General features: G+C 39.6%; 1 protein-coding gene across 2 annotated transcripts in view; it reads right to left on the reverse strand.

Annotated features, from left to right (window-relative positions):
• The window catches only part of NVL (nuclear VCP-like), an 83,576-nt gene that overhangs the window by 16,610 nt on the left and 48,611 nt on the right, over positions 1–18,355 (reverse strand). For both annotated transcript variants that reach the window (XM_005690510.3, XM_005690513.3), the window contains exons 19-20: positions 9,270–9,376; positions 1,579–1,655 (exon numbers count right to left, since the gene is read on the reverse strand). In XM_005690510.3, coding sequence (XP_005690567.2) covers positions 1,579–1,655; positions 9,270–9,376 — 184 coding nt within the window. The remainder of the gene's footprint in view (positions 1–1,578; positions 1,656–9,269; positions 9,377–18,355) is intronic.

Genomic DNA, 18,355 nt, shown 5'->3' on the forward strand with positions numbered 1-18,355 from the left:
TTAACTAATGGAACAAGGAGCTGAAGGCTGCAGTATTATACAGTCCCTGTGATGACAGTGGTATTAAAACCCAAAACATGTAACATTCAAGTTTAACCCTGACCCATTTAATAAATGACCTCCTATGTGGTATAATCCAAAAGACTGGCCCAGGGTCAGTTCTGCATCAAAATTGCCTCTGTCATCAACTGAAAATCTTTTCAGATTTTTGCACTCAAATACATAATCTACTCACTTAAGTCCTATTTTCTTTAGCAGTAAGTTCATTAACTACAGACTGGCACGCATTTGATTCCCAGCGAGGGAAAAAGGTACATTCTCCTTAAAGGTAAGGCAGGGCTTTTACACAGGCCCTTCAACACCATGGCCTGGGACTGACCACTTCCCCTCCACTGAGACAGTCACCGATTTCTTTTTTTTCTAGTCATCGCTTTCTTAAGTGAGACAAGAGTCCTGACTGGAGTGCACAAATCTCTCAGGAGCACTGGGGTTGCGGTAGCAGAACAAAGATCAAGACTCAGATCCCTAAGATGTTTATGTATGAAAAAACTGAAATGAGACCTTGGATCCTGGCCACTCTCCCTAAAAGTGAGCAGCATGGTTTCAAGTATAATCATCTCATGAGACAGTTTTTTGAAATTCTTCAACCAGAGCTGGAAAGAACTGGGTGCCTGTATCAGTACCAGTAGCTATGTTCTTTGGATATAAATTCACACTGTGAACAACAGGCTCTAGAAGACCTCGAAGATTAAAACACCACCTTCCTTGACTGACTTAGCTTCAGAAAGCACATTTATTTGGCCTTGAGCTACAAGAATATCATGAACACCAAGTATATTATGGACAATCAACAAGGGCTTTAAAAATAAGCCAGAGGAGAACTCCCTGGTGGTCTAGTGGTTAAAACTCCATGTTTCGAAGGCAGGGAGCATGGGTTCAATCCCTGCTTGGGGAAGTAAAATCCCACATGTTTTGAGGTTCACCACCTCATCAAAAAAAAACCCCAAAAACGGAGGGAGAGATGTGTGCTGTTAAATGTGGATTTCATTTTCTTCCCTGTGAGCCAAAATTGGGAAAGGTAATATAACAAACTTTTATGATAATGAAGAAAACAACAAAAACTCATAACCATCACAAACTATGAAAGTAGAAATATCTGACCTCCCGTTTTCATATAGATTGTGTGGATAATAGATGCGCTATGAAAAATGCATTCTGAGGCTTTAAAAGCTTATAGATTATTTTCTTTTAAATGCTGAAGCACCTAGATAATTTGGCAGCTGGTAATGAGATGTCTCCTGTAATATTCTGGAAGGACAGAGAGACAAGTTGTGAAGGGCAGTGATGGTGGTCAGGGTGGCTGAACACCAGCAGTTGACATATGAGAGGACTCCCCTATTCCTGAGAACTCCTCAGAGCCTCAAAATGGGTGGTCATATCTCTAAGAAGGAGGAAGAGCCAGACCCTGGAAGCTTTCCTGGACTCCTAACTTAATCCTCCTGCTATCACTCTCCCTCATTTTACACACGAGGAAATGGGGCCTCAGAGAGTTAAGTGATCTGAGACTGACATACTTACGTATAACAATCACAGCGAAAGTCACCAGCAATTGCTTCCAAGTTTACATCTGCATCCAGGGGGGGTTTTGTACCATTCTGAGTGAGAGAGAAACAGCCACTTTAGTCGAGACTTTAAAGATCAGTATTTCCCCAAATAATAGGTTCTAAACAGATAGTAACGGCTGCTTGACTGAATGAATATAACTGACTCCCAGACTAGCGTTACAGATTTTTACAAATTTCAGTTTTGAGAAACGAGGTGAAGAAGCAGATCCCAAACTTGGGAAAGTCAAAGGCAAACAATTTATGCTGGTGAAGCATGACAAATGTGCAAGCAAGACCGCCAAAAACAAAACACCAAGAACAAAGCTCACCACCCCCAACCTTTCCAAAGGTGAAGAATCACACTTCCTTTGCCTGATTGAATATGGCAAATATACAAGCAGTAATTAGCTTTGATGTGTATATGTTAGCTTAGTTTAGCGTGAGGTTGGCTCGGAAGGGAGAAGTAACATTGACTGTGGCCAGGAGAGAACAATCAGCAAATGGCTCTACAACAAATGCCTAAAGCCCTCTGTGCTCAATGTCTTCTTTTCCAACCCTTTATCTAAAACTTAACCCTCACTCGGATGCCAACTCCCCTCCAGCTCATACCAAGAGAGGCTAGAAAGGACAAGTATCACAACAGTCTCAAAATTTCAACAACACTTAACATGGTACTTTGCATGCACACAGTACATAATTACTAACATTTTTAGTGACTTACACTGCAGAGGCAAATAAAACATTTCAGTGACAAAGTTGATGATGTTAGATATAGGCTTATATGTGCTTTATTATTCTGATTTATTCTGATTCATAACTTATATCTACACTGCATATTGTCTTTCCTTTGTAGCAAATATTACATGGACACATTTAAGAAGAAATATATATATAGGAAAACAGCAAATAAACATATGTCGTTAAGCCTCAAGTGTAAATATTAGCTCAGCAGGTGCTCCCAGCAGAGGGTCAGACGACCCGGCACCTTGAGCCATCACCTTCCTGTAGCACATGCTCAGCAGGTGTCCCTGGAGCTGGGCATGTTTAAGAATTTCACAAACTGTACATATGCTAGCTGCTATTATACGATAAAACGCAAATGTTCATCTATCACAGATTCAAGAAATAGTTATGTTTCCCATTCAATCCATTCTGACCTGTGAAATAAACCTGGGAAAATAAACTCTCTGGGTGACCTCAGCAGACAATTTTGATGCTTTTTCCCTTTCTCTCTCTGGTTGTATGTAAAACTAGACAGACTAAGTGACCCCTATGGTTCCTTTTAATATCAATGTTTCCAATTTTGTCAGGGGGCAGAGGTGGGCAGGGATTCAAGGAGGCAGGATCTAGGCTCCCAGATGAGGCATTGGGCCCAAGTCCATGGTAGCACCAAGTTCTTACCAATGGGCCACGAGGGAATCCCCCCAAAAAACCCAGGATCCTATTACCAGATAAATAGAGATAATTTGGTGCTATATTTAAGAGAGGGAGGGGAAGTCTTGTTTTTAAATAGTGATGATGAACATGTAATAAGGATTTATTATGATGGAGAAAAATGTTTGGACTTTCCAAGCTATGTCTGCAGTGGGAAAGCCTGAGAACACTGCCTTGCTGAGTCCCAGTCCACTGGAGGAGGAGGGGGAGGCATGGGGTGGGACGCGAGGCTTCCTCATTATGCTTGAGCCCTTATGAGTCTCTTTAATGTTCCTGAGAAACTATCAACCTGACCCTGACTGTCACCCAGCATATGGACGTTCCCTATGCTGCTAGAGAATTTTCCTTCACACTATCTACTGTCCTGTTTTGATCAAAAACTCAATCATAAGAAATCAATTCATGGAGGACTACCTGAGGATAATTCTTTTTATACTTCTCAATATTTAAATTCTGTTCTTGGGTCAAGCTGGACTTTCACAGAGGTCCACACATCTCAGAATGCATGTCTTTGCCCTTTCATCAAGTTGCTTTTAACGAACCCGTTTTTAGTCATGTCCTCAGCTTACCCCAGGACAACCACCAGCTTCAGTACTGAAAAGCTCATATTGTGTTTATTGTGTTATTATTGTGCTATTATTTGACAGGGATATTATCAAAAACATCTATCACATCTGAGTGCTTGCTTTATGACAACCTAGAGAAGAAACTTTTCTCACAACTACATACTGGGAGCAACTGCCAACTTCCTATATTCAGGGCACTCTTTTAAATATTTTGAGAAAGCCCAATATATACAGGAACACAATAAACAAATGCTTATCTAAAAGCAATATTTTAGAAAAATTAACTCCGAATATATTATCAATTGGAAAAAAGTAACAAACTGTTCTTTCTGGGGATGTGTATGGTGTGGTCAACATAAGATACTTCCAAAAGTTTCAATAGCAACATTACTTTCCAATAAGTAGAAATGTGGGCTGAGGAATCTTGGGATCATTAAAATCTAATTATTCCTATCTGAAATGTGGAAATGTTTCTGACCTTCAGTAAGAAGTAAAATGAAAGGTCAATTCTATTTACTGTCAAGTGGGAGCAATTAGAACAATTTTAAGTGGAATATTCAGTTCAGTTGCTCAGTTGTGTCCAACTCTTTGTGACCCCATGAACTGCAGCACACCAGGCCTCCCTGTCCATCACCAACTCCCGGAGTTCACTCAAATTAGTAAGCATATAAAACCAAATATGTAAACACTATAGAGACTCATTTATTAAAATGATACTTACATGTGTATGAAAATATTTAGAACTTTTTACACTGGTCTTCTTCACTACTGACTTTATCACCTCCTAAAAGTGTGAAAGTGCTAGATGCTCAGTCGTGTCCACCTCTGCAACCTTGTGGACTCTACAGCCCACCAGGCTCCTCTGTCCCTGGGGTTTCCCAAGTACTCTTGAGTGGGTTGCCATTCCCTTCTCCTCCCAACCCAGGGGTCAAATCCAGGTCTCCTGCATTGCAGGCAAATTCCTTTATAATCTGAGCTACCAGGGAAGCCCCTCTTAATAAAGCTCTAATGGATGTCTCAATAATTTCATGACTAGAGAAAGCTGAGTCAAAGGAACTGTTAGAGAAAAATAGTCTCTTAAGAATCTGACTTTTGCGACCTCCCACGGGGTTCACCAAGCATACTGGAGTGCGTTGCCATCTCCTTCTCCAGGGTATGTTTCCAACCCAAGGAATGAACTTGGGTCTCCTGCATTGCAGGTGACCTGAGCCACCAGGGAAGCTGACAGAGTAATCAAATTCATAGAGACAGAAAGTAAGTGGTTGCTAAGGGGTTGGGGGAGGGTGGAATGGGGAGTTTAATGGGGATAGATTTTTAGGCTTCAAAATGAAGAGTTTTAGAGATGGACTCTTCAACTATACTTCAATAAAATCAAAAAGAAAAAGAAACACACATCTCTGTATCTTGTTGCTGAGAGATAGTTCATCAGTAAAATGGAAATAATATTCATTTGAATATTTAAATATTAGAGTTCAAAAAGCAGTTGTAAGGATTAAGCACATTCATATATGCAAAGTACCTAGAACAGAGTGTTTAATAAGTATCACTTATCATTCTATCAGATATTTTTATCTTAGCTCATGAAAATTTAACAGTTATACTTCTAGGTGAGATGTTTTATATGTCTTAGTCTTCTGGAGCATATTTTAAAAACACTGAGAATCTTGGGTCTTTCAGTAGGATTTTTATCACCATTTTAAAGACTGCATATTATTATCTCAAAGCATTTGGCAGACATCAAATAACCTTTCTGGCTTTCTGAGAAAAGGGTAAGTTTTAATAACACTTATAGGGAAGAAATGGAAATTATGAAAGAAAAAAATTCCACTTGTACAAGGGGGTTTTTAGTGATAAGCCTCTCATTATCACATGATTACCAGAATCACCAAATACAAAGTATAAAAAAAGCAGTAGGTCATTGCTCACTTTTCTCTTAAGAAACTCAGGCTCCGAGAGATACTGAAAAGTTGCTCTGACCTACAGATCTTTACACTTTTCAGACCAAGACTAAAGAATTTTATTCTAATCTCCCCATAATATTTTAAGTATTAATTGGGAAAAGAGGAAAGAGTATATATAAAACAATCTGGGGACATTAAGTAAAAAGCTAGCAAACTTTGAAATACAATGGCTTACTAAACATTAAAAATGCCAATTTTCCTCACTTTTGGCTGAGTCTTTATAAAGACAACCTGTGGGCAGGAGGTCTGCCTTGTGGACTCTGCTCTGAAGTTAGAGATTCTGCTTCCCGTCCCTCTACCCTCCTTCAGCTCCAGCCATTGACAAAGATCTTTAAACATTTCAGGCCTCTGGAGGGGAAAAGTGAGGTAAGGATGTGAAAGGCAGTGCAAGGAGCTCTTCTCAGAGGGCAACAAAATGTGCCTGGCTGCCCAGGCCTGAGTGGGTCCCTTCCTGCGGAATGGGTCTGAGAACACAACACACTCATAACTGCTACAAAGCCAGTCTAAGAAAAAACGGCCCACAGCCCTCCTTAGCCTTTAGCATAGACAGATGTTGAGAACTGACTCTTTAACGGTCTAAACCACAAGCCCACAAAAGTGCCTTTCAAAGCTGTACAGATTTTTATCAGTCTTCTGCTTTTTCTTTTCTTTCAACAGTCATAACTTTGTGCAGGGAAGCTGCCCAAAAAGCCTTTCTAGCAAATTCTAGGCCCTTTCCTTTTAACCTTAACATTTATGTTTTGGTTTAGAAAAAAATTCTCCATACCACTCCCCCTAATATACAGCTATATGTTCATGATAGAAAACTCTGGAAATATAAAGCCACCAAGACAGAGAAAAGCAGGCCCTGGCATCCAGCAAGTGGCCCATGGCATTGCTATGAGTTGACTGGGCTCACAGCTAGGCAGTGGTGCTCCTCTGTTGAACATAAACACTTTTTTATAGAACATCAACATCAAGCAAGCCCATTCTTGTCCAGGATGGGTCGACAGAAAAACAAGATTCCTGGATAATCACATCTGTTGTTTTTCAGTCACCAAGTCATGTCCGACTCTTTGTCCAACTCTAAGCCATGCCAGTAGGTTCAGTGTCTGGTTCACAGACTTTCTTTTTGCTATAATATCAAACGATGAAAGCAGGGAGGGAGCTTTCTGGGGCCTCACTGTGTTGTTGTTCAGTCACTAAGTCATGTCCAACTCTTCGCGATCCCATGGACTGCAGCACAGCAGGCTCTCTTGTCTTTCACTATCCCCTGGAATTTGCTCAAATTCACGTCCACTGAGTCGGTGATGCCATCCAACCATCTCATCCTCTGCTTCCATCTTCTCCTTTTGCCTTCAATCTTTCCCAGCATCATGGTCTACTCCAGTGAGTCAGTCCTCTGTGTCAAGTGGCCAAAGTACTGGAGCTTCAGATTCAGCATCAGTCCTTCCAGTGAATCTTCAGGGTTGATTTCCTTTAGGATGGACTGCTTTTATCTCTTTGGAGTCCAACGGACTCTCAAGAGCCTTCTTCAGCACCACCGCTCGAAAGCATCAGCTCTTCGGCGCTCAGTCTTCTTTGTGGTCAAACTCTCACATCCATACATGATTCCTGGAAAATCACAGCTTTGACTACACAGACCTTTGTCAGCAAAGTGAGGTCTCTGCTTTTTAAAACACTGTCTAGGTTTGTCATAGCTTTCCTTCAAGAAGCAAGTGTCTTTTAATTTCATGGCTGCACTCACCATCCGCAGTGATTTTGGAGCCCAAGAAAATGAAATCTGCCACAGGTTCTACTTCTTCCCCTTCTATTTGCCATGAAGTAATGGGACCAGAAGCCATGATCTTAGTTTTTTGAATGCTGAGTTTCAAGTCAGCTTTTTTTACTCTCTTCTTTCACCTTCATCAAGACACTCTTTAGTTCCTCTTTATCTTCTGCCATTAGGATGATATCATCTTCATTTCTGAGGATGCTGATATTTCATCCGGGAATCTTGATTCCAGCTTGTGCTTCATTCAGCCCAGCATTTCGCATGATGTATTTCGCATATAAGTTAAATAAGCCAGGTGACAATATACAGCCTTGTCGTACTCCTTTCCCAATTCTGAACCAGTCTGTTGTTCCATGTCCAGTTCTAAGTGCTGCTTCTTGACACACATACAGGTTTCTCAGGAGACAGGTAAGGTGGTCTGGTATTCCCATCTCTTGAAGAATTTTCCAGTTTGTTGTGATCCACACAGTTAAAGGCTTTAGCATAGTCAATGAAGCAGAGTAGATATTTTTCTGGAATTCCCTTGCCTTCTTTATGATCCAATGGATGTTGGCAATTTGATCTCTGGTTCCTTAGCCTTTTCTAAAACCAGCTCGTACATCTGCAATTTCTCAGTTCACATACTGCTGAAGCTTAGCTTGAAGGATTTTGAGCATAACCTTATTAGCTTGTGAAACAAGTGCAACTGTATGCAGTTTTAACAATCTTTGGCATCGCCCTTCTTTGGGACTGGAATGAAAACTGACCTTTTCCAGTCCTGCGGCCACTGCTGAGTTTTCAAAAACTGCAGACATATTGAGTGTAGCATTTTAACAGCATCGTCTTTCAGGATCTGAAATAGCTCAGCTGGAATTCCATTACCTCCACTAGCTTTGTTCATAGTAATGGTTCTTTAGGCCCACCTGACTTTACACTCCTAGATGTCTGGCTCTAGATGAGTTACCACAACATTGTGGTTTTCTGGGTCATTAAGACTTTTTAAATATAGTTCTGTGTATTCTTGCCACTTTTACAAGAGAAATGCAAATCAAAACTATGAGGTATCACCTCACACCAGTCAGAATGGCCATCATCAAAGTCTACAATCAATGCTGGAGAGGATGTGAAGAAACGTGACCCTTGTGTACCACTGGTGGGAATGTAAACTGATACAGCCACTATGCAGAACAGTATGAGGTTTCTTAAAAAGCTAAAAAAAAAAGCTACCAAATGACCCAGCAACCTTATTACTGGGCATATATCTGGAGAAAACCATAATTCAAAAAGACACAAGCACCCCTATACTCACTGCAGCACTATTTACAAAAGCCAGGACATGGAAATGACCTAAATGTCCATCACCAGAGAAATGGGTAAAGAAGATGTGGACATATACACAATGGGCTATTCCTCAGCCATAAAAAGGAATGAAATTGGGCCATCTGTAGAGAAATGGATGAACCTAAAAACTGCCATACAGAGTGAAGTGAGTCAGAAGGAGAAAAACAAATACTGTATATTAATGCATATATGTGGAATCTAGAAAAATGGTAACGATGATCTTATTTGCAAAGCAAAAGCAGTAGAGAACAAATGTATGGGTGCCAAGGAGGAAAGAGGGGTGGTGGGAGGAAACGGGAGACTGGGACTGACGTGTATGCATACACTACCGATACGATGTATAAAATAGGTAACTAAGGAGAACCTATTACACAGCACAGGGAACGCTAGTGCTGTGCTGACCTAAATGGGAAGGAAGAGGGGATATATGTATACATATAGCTGAGTCACTCTGCTGTACAGTAGAAACACAACCCTGTAAAGCAACTACAATCCAATAAAAATTAATTTTAAAATTATAAATAATAGTTCGCCTTCTCCCTTGGGAGATACAGGGTGGGCAAATATTTAAACCTATCTATCTTTAAAATGTCAGAAACATACACAAAAATATACCATTTCCTTTACTCACTTTTGTGATAGTTTTTAAGATGGCGAGACGATCTGCTGGGGGTGGTAAACCCACAAAGAGTGTTTTGTCCAGGCGGCCTGGGCGCAGGATTGCAGGGTCAATGATATCTAAAGACATAGGGAGGAAAAGCCTTAACTAAATAAAATCTTTTACAAAATATAATTAACATGAGAGGTAGGAAAAGTACATTTTTAAGAGAAAAAACTGATAAATTAGACTAGTTTTAGACCTAAAAGATTCTCCTTGTCCTTAAGAAAGTGAAGTCTATCTATCCACCTCCTTCCTGCCCCAAACCTGTTTTCCTTCAGGATTCTCAAGCTAATATGATGACCCCAAATACCAGGCAGGTTTCTCCCTTCCCTCTAACTGGTGACACATTTTATTAATTTTATCAAGTCTGCTTCCTATTACCTTGAACCTCAGTCAAGGCCAAATGTAATGTCCCCTTAACTGGTTCTTTTCTAAATTTCCCCTCCCTGGGACCCCTTACAATGCTGCCAGAGTTATCTTCCTAAAATACATATTCAGTTCTCTCAAATCCTGCTCCACCCTGCAGAAGGAAGCCTGACACTTTCAACACCACATGTCTGATAAGCCTAAGGGTCACCTGACTCTACGGGGCAAAGGTTCGCAAACATTCTGGTCTTAGGAAACCACTGCACTTTAAAAATGGAGTGCATATTACTGATGATTCCTTTTAAACCCCTCTCTCTTGTCCTTCCCTAAATCCCCTTACCCTAGGCAGCCACTGATCTGTTTTGTCACGATGGATTAGTTTGCATTTTCTTGAATTTTATGTAAGTGGAATCATACAGCATATACTGTCTGCTTTTACTCAACATAATTATTTCGAGATTCACCTAAGTTGTCATGTGTATCAGTATTTACCTATTTTTTATTGCTGAGCAGCATTCCACTGTGTGGCTATATCACATTTGTTTTTTAATTCTTCTGCTGACAAACATTTGGTTCATTTCCAGTTTTGGACTACTATAAACAGAGATGCTATGACCACTCAAGCACAAGTCTCTGTATATGCTTTTGTTTCTCTTCAGTAAATACCTATGTATGGGATGCAAAGCAGTATGGCAATAACACACTGCAGGTGTACATTTAACTTTTAAAAATCAACAAGCTGCTTTCCAAACAAGCTGTACCATCTTACATTGCCAACAGTAATACATTCATATACTCTGTATTCTTGTCAATTCTTAGTACAGCTGATCTTTTGTTGTTGCATTATGATTTAATCTAATTATACAAAACCTTGAAATTACAACTTCTCTACATTTCTAAGTGGAAGGTCATGTGTGCCTCCATATTCAATTCCACAGTTACCTCTGAGTGCATTTTACATCATGACAGATCAATGTAGAATTCCCATGTAATATCTCAAATTACATAAAATGAAAGCAATTTTTAAAGCTTTGTGGGAAGTCTTCGTACTAATGATAAAAGTTTTTCTTTTTTTTGGGAAACTTCGAATTATAATGTATTATGTAACTGTATTTTAAAATGTTGGTCACTGAATATCATGAACTTTGAACTGGTTTCTACTTCTAAAAGTGTACCATCACTAAGGTAAGACAACCAAAGTCTTCTCTCAATTCAAAACCCTCAGTTGTGTTTCTTTATAAAATAAGACTTGTGTAACCAACCAACTGCCTGCTATGGGACAAGAACTATGGTAATAGTGGGTTCAACTATTACACAATTAAGTTAACATTTTATTTTTAAATGCACTTTACAAGAAAATACATTAAGTATGGCTTCCAACAGGAGTGTTGTAACAGACATGTTACCAAGCTCAGATTATTTTAGTTCTTTAAGGAAAAAACAGGCTTTCAGGTTAAAACAACAATTTGTAACCAAAACTTTAATCCCAAGAATTCTCACAAAACATATTATAAATGACAGTATGGAAAAAATTCTTGCACAGTATCTCAAAGTTCAGTTCTACAATGTACCCTTAAACTGGAGGCCACAGTTATCTTGAATAGCCTCAAGTTTCCAAATAAAGAATGTTACAAAGAGCTATGTATTCATATACATAACTCAGTGAAACTACAAACCATAGTTTCAGTGAAACTATGAACCATGCTGTGTAAGGCCACCCAAGACAGATGGGTCATGGTGAAAAATTCTGACAAAACATGGTCCACTGGAGGAGGCAATGGCAAACCACTCCAGTATTCTTGCCTTTAGAACCCCATGAACAGTATGAAAAGGCAAAAAGACATGACACTGAAAGATGAACTCCCCAGATCGGTAGGTGCCCAATATGCTACTTGAGAAGAGTGGAGAAATACCACCAGGAAGAATGAAGAGACGGAGCCATAGTGAAAAGAACACCCAACTGCGGATGTGACTGGTGATGGAAGTAAAGTCCAATGCTGTAAAAAACAACATCAATATTGCACAGGAACCTGGAATGTTAGGTTAGGTCCATGAATCAAGATAAACTGATTCAAACAGGACAGGCAAAGAGTGAATATCAACATTTTAGGAATCAGGGATCTAAAATGGATGGGAATGGGCAAATTTAACTTGGATGACCATTATATCTACTACTGTAGGCAAGAATCCCTTAGAAGAAATGGAGTAGCCATCAAAGTCAACAAGAGTCCAAAATGCAGTACTTGGGTGAAATTTCAAAAACGACAGAATCATCTCGGCTCATTTCCAAGGCAAACCATTCAGTATCACGGTAATCTAAGTCTATGCCCCAACCAGTAATGCTGAAGAAGCTGAAAATGAATGGTTCCATGAAGACCTACAAGATCTTCTAGAACTAATACCCCAAAAGATGTCCTTTTCATTATAGGGGACTGGAATGCAAAAGTAGGAGATACTGGTGAAGTCGCTCAGTCGTGTCTGACTCCTTGCAACCCCATAGACTGCAGCCCACCTGGCTCTCCTGTCCATGGGATTTTCCAGGCAAGAGTACTGGAATGGGTTGCCATTGCCTTCTCCAGATACACAGATGACACCACCCTTATGGTAGAAAGCAAAGAAGAACTAAAGAGTCTCTTGATGAAAAGAGGAGAGTGAAGAAGCTGGCTTAAAACTCAACATTCAAAAAACAAAGATCATGGCATTTGGTCCTACCTCATAGCAAATAGATAGGGAAACAATGGAACCAGTGACAGACTTTATTTTGCGGGGCTCCAAAATCACTGCAGATGGTGACCGCAGCCATGAAATCAAAAGACACTTGCTCCTTTGAAGTAAAGCTATGACCGATCTAGACAGTATATTAAAAAGCAGAGACATTACTTTGCTGACAAAGGTCCTTCTAGTCAAAGCTATGGTTTTTCTAGTAGTCATGTATGGATGTGAGAGTCAGACTATAAAGAAAGCTGAGCACTGAATAATTGATGTTTTTGAACTGTGGTGTTGGACCAGAAGACTCTTCAGAGTCCCCTGGACTGCTAAGAGATCAAACCAGTCAATCCTGAAGGATATCAGTACTGAATATTCATTGGAGGGACTGATGCTGAAGCTGAAACTCTAATATTTTGGCCACCTGATGCAAAGAATTGACTCACTGGAAAGACCCCAATGCTGGGAAAGACTGAAGGTGGGAGGAGAAGGGGACGATGGAGGATTAGATGGTTGGATGGCATCATCTATTCAATGGACATGAGTTTAAGCAGGCTCTGGAAGTTGGTGATGGACAGGGAGGCCTGGCATGCTGCAGTCCATGGGCTCGCAAAGAATCACACATGACTGAGCAACTGAACTGAGTCATATACAGCAATCACATAAGGCATTAGCTGCTCAGTCATGTCCAACTCTTTGCAACCCCATGGACTGTAACTTACCAAGCTCCTCTGTCCACGGCATTTTCCAGCCAAGAGTACTGGAGTGGGTTGCCATTTCCTTCTCCAGGGGGTCTTCCTGACCCAGGGATTAAACCCAGGTCTCCCGCATTGCAGGCGAATGCTTTACCCTCCGAGCCACCAGGGAAGCCCACCACCAGGGAATCACATACAGAACTTCTGACCCAAAGCAAAGGCAAACTAACTTTCTTGAAATTTCTAGGATTTAACACCAACTGGAAAACCTCTTATCCAGTGCGAACACCAACGGTGGAACTCTCAAACCTCTAATCTAGATGTCCACAGTGTTCTCCCACTAGCCCTGCATCTCAGGGATCTTCAAATTCAACACAAGCAAAGCTGGGAGGGTTTCTAGCAACCCACATTCTTTGGAGTGGTCCAAAATAGCCTAAAGATCATTCCAATTCATAGTTTCCAAGATTACCTACATAACTTTACAGTCTAATAGACAGGAATCACAATGCATTTCTAAATCTTGGGTTAGAAATACCAAGGCTCAAATATGTACACCTTCAGCTGGGTCTTCCTGGTCCCCTCCCGCCTGGCACCCACATATGCTCTCGCAGACTCAGTGTCCATGAAATGCCTTATGATGTCTCTTTCATTTCAGTCATTCTAAGGTTCACAGTGATATCTCACTGCAACTTTAATCTGCATTTCCTTGATGACTAATGACATTGGGCACCTTTTCATCTGTCACCTGTATACTTTCTATGATGAGGTGTCTGTACAAATCTTTTGCCTATTTTTAGTATCTTTTGTTGCTGTTGAGTTTTTAGTTATGTTGTTGAGTTCATGAAATATCCTTTATCAAATAATATACTCTGCAAGCATTTTCTCTCAGTCTGTGGTCTGTCTATTCTCTTAGTGGCATCCTTTGAAGAGCAGGATTAAACCACTTGCTTGGAAGACTGCACTTCTGGTATCACATCTATGAAACCTTTGCTTGATCCAACGTAGGAAAAATTTTACCCTATGTTTTCTTCTAGCAGTGTTGTAGCTTTGGATTTTCATTGGTCTTTGATCATTTGAGTTCATTTTTACACGTCATAAAACGTATGGATTAAAGTTCACTCTTCTTGCATATGGATATCCAATTGTTCCATTACTACTGAAAAGGTCATCCTTTTCCCACCAGTGCCTTTGTGTTTTATTAAAAAAAAATTGTCCAAATATTTGTAGAAACACTGTTTTGATTCTATAATCCAATGATCTATATGTCTATGTATATGCCAATACCATGCTGTGAAAACATCTTTTATTTTAAACATAAAAATGCAATTTTTAAAAAAAAAATTATTATTTATTTAGTTTTATTTATCTGGCTGCACCAGGTCTTAGCTATGGCATGTAAACTCTTAGGTGAGGCATGCAGGTTCTAGTTCCCTGACCAGGGCCTGAACCTGCGCCTCATACACTGGGAGCACAGTCTTAACTTATGGCCCATCAGGGAAGTCCACAAATGGAGACCTTAAAGCCAGATCGGCATATCTCAAAACAAAGCCTGATATAAACAATCCCTATTGTATCTGGAAAGGATTCTTAGTTTAGGACTTCAATAATAATTTAAACTCTCTTACTGACAAACATCACATTTAGTATTTTATAGTTTATTATTTTATGAAATTATTTATTTTACTTACAGTAAAAAGCATCCTGAGTACTTTATATGCCATAAAGTGTGCATGGGGGGGGGGGTTAGATGATTTAAACAATGCTCCATCAAATTAAAATTTCATGTATTGCATCATTTCTCAAAGAAAAGCTGGTTCATACTCAACAATTCTGTTTCGTAACTACAGGCATCTTACTGATGACTGAGATTCAGATCTTTCCCCATCAGTTCCCACCTTGGTTAAGGCCAACAGATCCTTCCAGTTTTTCAGGCCTAAAATCTGGGAGTCATACTGGATTCCATTCTTCCACATCTATACTCAAGCCATTGGCAAATCATGTCAACTCTATGATACAACATATTCAGATTCTTTCTACCCCCAGATACTACCTGATTCAAACTATCATCTTTTACTTGGATTATTTTTACAGCTCCCTAAATGGTTCCTTACCTAATTGTGTCAGAATTTTAAGCAGAAGACTCAAGGTAACAATTCTTACCTTCTTCAGTTTCTAACAGAACAATTCTTATCTTTGCAATGAAGAAGTCATCAACAATTCTAAAGATTTAAGGACAAAATTCATTCACTTACAAATATGCAGAACAGGAGAAACTCTTCCTCAGCCATTGATCAAAAAGCAACTGCTATCCTATTAAGTACTCAAAAAAAGCTAAAATTTAAGAGCTAACAGTAGCAACTTTCAACTTACAGAAAATACTTTGTTACCAATGGACCTTCAATTTTCAACAATGCTGCCAAGACAATTCTATGGGGAAAAGATTAGTCTTTGCAGCAAAGGATCCTGAGACACATGAATAGCCTGCAAAACGATGAACACCTTTCTCACAACAGACAAAAATTAACTCAAAATGGATCAAAGACCTAAATGTGAGCACTAAAAGTATAAAACTCTTACAAGAAAGCACAGGAGTTAATCTCTGTGACCTTAGGATAGGCAAAGATTGCTTAGGTATGACAGCGAAAGAAACTGATATAAAATAAAAGAGAAACCTATTTACTTCTCTCCAAGTGCTCTCCATTTCAACAAGTAGCAAACTTTTTACCCTAGCTTTTAGGTAAAAAAAATCTAATAGTAACCTTTCTTTATTCTCTTTCTCACATCCACATCTAATTATAGTACTTTCTATTGGTTTTACCTTCAAAATATATCCCAAAGTGGGATCAGCTCCCATTGATCACTTCTTAATTTTCCCCCCAAACTCACAGCAATTCTCCCCTGGATCTTCTAACTCAGATGATCCTCTATGTTAAGAACTCCTTTGGGACTACAGTGAAATTTATGGACTCCTTGTTAAACACGTGCTTTAATGCATAAGGCAAAATACATAGGATTACAAAGAAATCAATGGTATTAAAAGCTATCAAATTGTTAGGAAAACAAAATTTTGAATAATAATACATATGAAGTGAAGTCGCTCAGTCGTGTCTGACTCTTTGCAACCCTGTGGACAGTAGCCTAACAAGCTCCTCTGTCCTTAGGATTTTCTAGGCAAGAGTACTGGAGTGGGTTGCCATTTCCTTCTCCAAGGGATCTTCCCAATCCAGGGATCGAACCCGGGTCTCCCACGTTGTAGGCAGACACAACCATCTGAGCCCCCAGGGAAGTCTCTAATAATACATGTACTTCCTTATTAATATCTTAAACAGCAAGTCTGACTACACTAACTGTGGAGTAGTATGGGTATAAACAGGATTGTGTGATGTCTGTAAAGGCTGTAAGGTGACAGAGAAATAGCTACAAGTTCACAGCTCCAGGTATACTCAGTCTTGTCGCCAACGTTCATAATTCAGGGAAATGCTAAAATTCAGTTAGACGGTGGTGAAGTTAAGTTTGTCACATTAAGGCTCATATCTGTATGCGTGCGCATGCATGCTGAGTCACGCAGTCATGTCTGACTCTTTGTGACCCTATGGACTACGGCCAGCCAGGCTCCTCTGTCCATGGGATTCTCCAAGTAAGAATACTGGAGTGGGCTGCCATGCCCTCCCTCCAGGGGATCTTTCCACCCAGGGACTGAACCTGCGTCTCCTGGCAGATGGGTCCTTTACCACTAGCACCACCTGGGAAGCCCCATGTAGGTTCCTAGATCCCTTAAATTCTAGCTACAGATCCCCTAGGTTAAGAATACCATTTTTAGCTAATTTCTGTGAGAGGTGTAAGATCTACGTCTATTTTTTTTTTTTTGCATGTGAGTGTACAGTTGTTACAGCACCGTTTGTTGAAAAGACTATCCTTTCTGTTAGGATACTGTCTTCGTTCCTTTGTCAAAGATCAGTCCCCTATATTTGTGTGGGTCTATTTCTGGCTTCTGTTCTGTTCCATTGATTTATCTTATCCTTTCATTAGAACTACACTGTCTTGATTATCACAGCTTTATAATAAATCTTGAAGCTGGGTAGTGCCAGTCCTCCAATTTTATTCTCTTCTTTCTTTATTTAAATTTTTATTTACTTTTTACATTTTGGCTGTGCTGGGTCTTTGTTGCTGAACACAGGCTTTTAGTTGTGTTAAGCAGGGGCTACTCTCTAATTGTGGTGCACAGGCTTCTCAACTGCCCTGATCTCTCCTGTTTCAGAGCATAGGCTCTACAGCAGGCAGGTTTCAGCAGTTGCGGTTCACGGGCTTCAATGCCAGAGGCATGTGGAATCTTCCTGGACCAGGGATTGAACCTGAATCCCCTGCACTGGCAAGTGAATTCTTAACCAGTGGATCACCAGGGAAGTCCCTATTCTCTCCTTTAATACTGTGCTTGCTCTTCCAAGTCTTTTGCATTTCCAAATAAACTTTAGCCTTTCCATATAAACTTTAGAATAAACTTGCACTTTCATATAAACTTTAGAATATAAACTTTTACCCTTCAATATCAACTTCAGAAACAAATGTTCTTTAAAGAAACTTGCTAGGATTGCTTTGAATCTACAGACCAAACTGGGAAGACTGACATCCTGACAACACTGAGTCTTCCCATCAGACACAAGAGATATCTCTCTATTTATTCAGCTCTTTGATTTTTTTCCATCAGAGTTTCATAGTTTGCTTCATACAGATCTTATACGTATTTTATTAATTTATACCTAAGTTCCTGTTTTTCTTTCTTTTTGGCGCTGATGTAAATGGTATTGCATTTTCTTTTTTTTTTTTTTTAATGGTATTGTATTTTCAATTTCAAACTCCAATTGTTTATTGCTAGCACTGACCAACTTATTTTTGAAAAAGGTGTAAAATTGACTCAGTGGAGGAAGGAGTCTTCAACAAATGATGGTGGAACAACTGGATACCACAGGGGAAAAAAAACCCTTAGACCTAAACTTTGTGCCTCACATAAGTTACCTAACAACAGATCACAGGTTTAAGTGTGAAACATAACCATAACACTTTGAAAGAAAACACTGGAGACAATCTTTACGACATAGTTTTGAAAAACAGATTTTAGACATGGTCCTCAGAAAGTAATGTATAAAAGGAAATAAGATGATGAAAAGACAAGCTACAGACTGGGACAAAGATGGAAAAAAACTGAATCTCTCAGCGTTACTGACAGAAATCACAGTCACTCAAGAAGAGTCTGACAATCTCTTTAAAAATGAACATATATTTATCATATGA

Source organism: Capra hircus, chromosome 16 (assembly GCF_001704415.2).
Source record: "Capra hircus breed San Clemente chromosome 16, ASM170441v1, whole genome shotgun sequence".
Lineage (NCBI taxonomy): Eukaryota > Metazoa > Chordata > Mammalia > Artiodactyla > Bovidae > Capra > Capra hircus.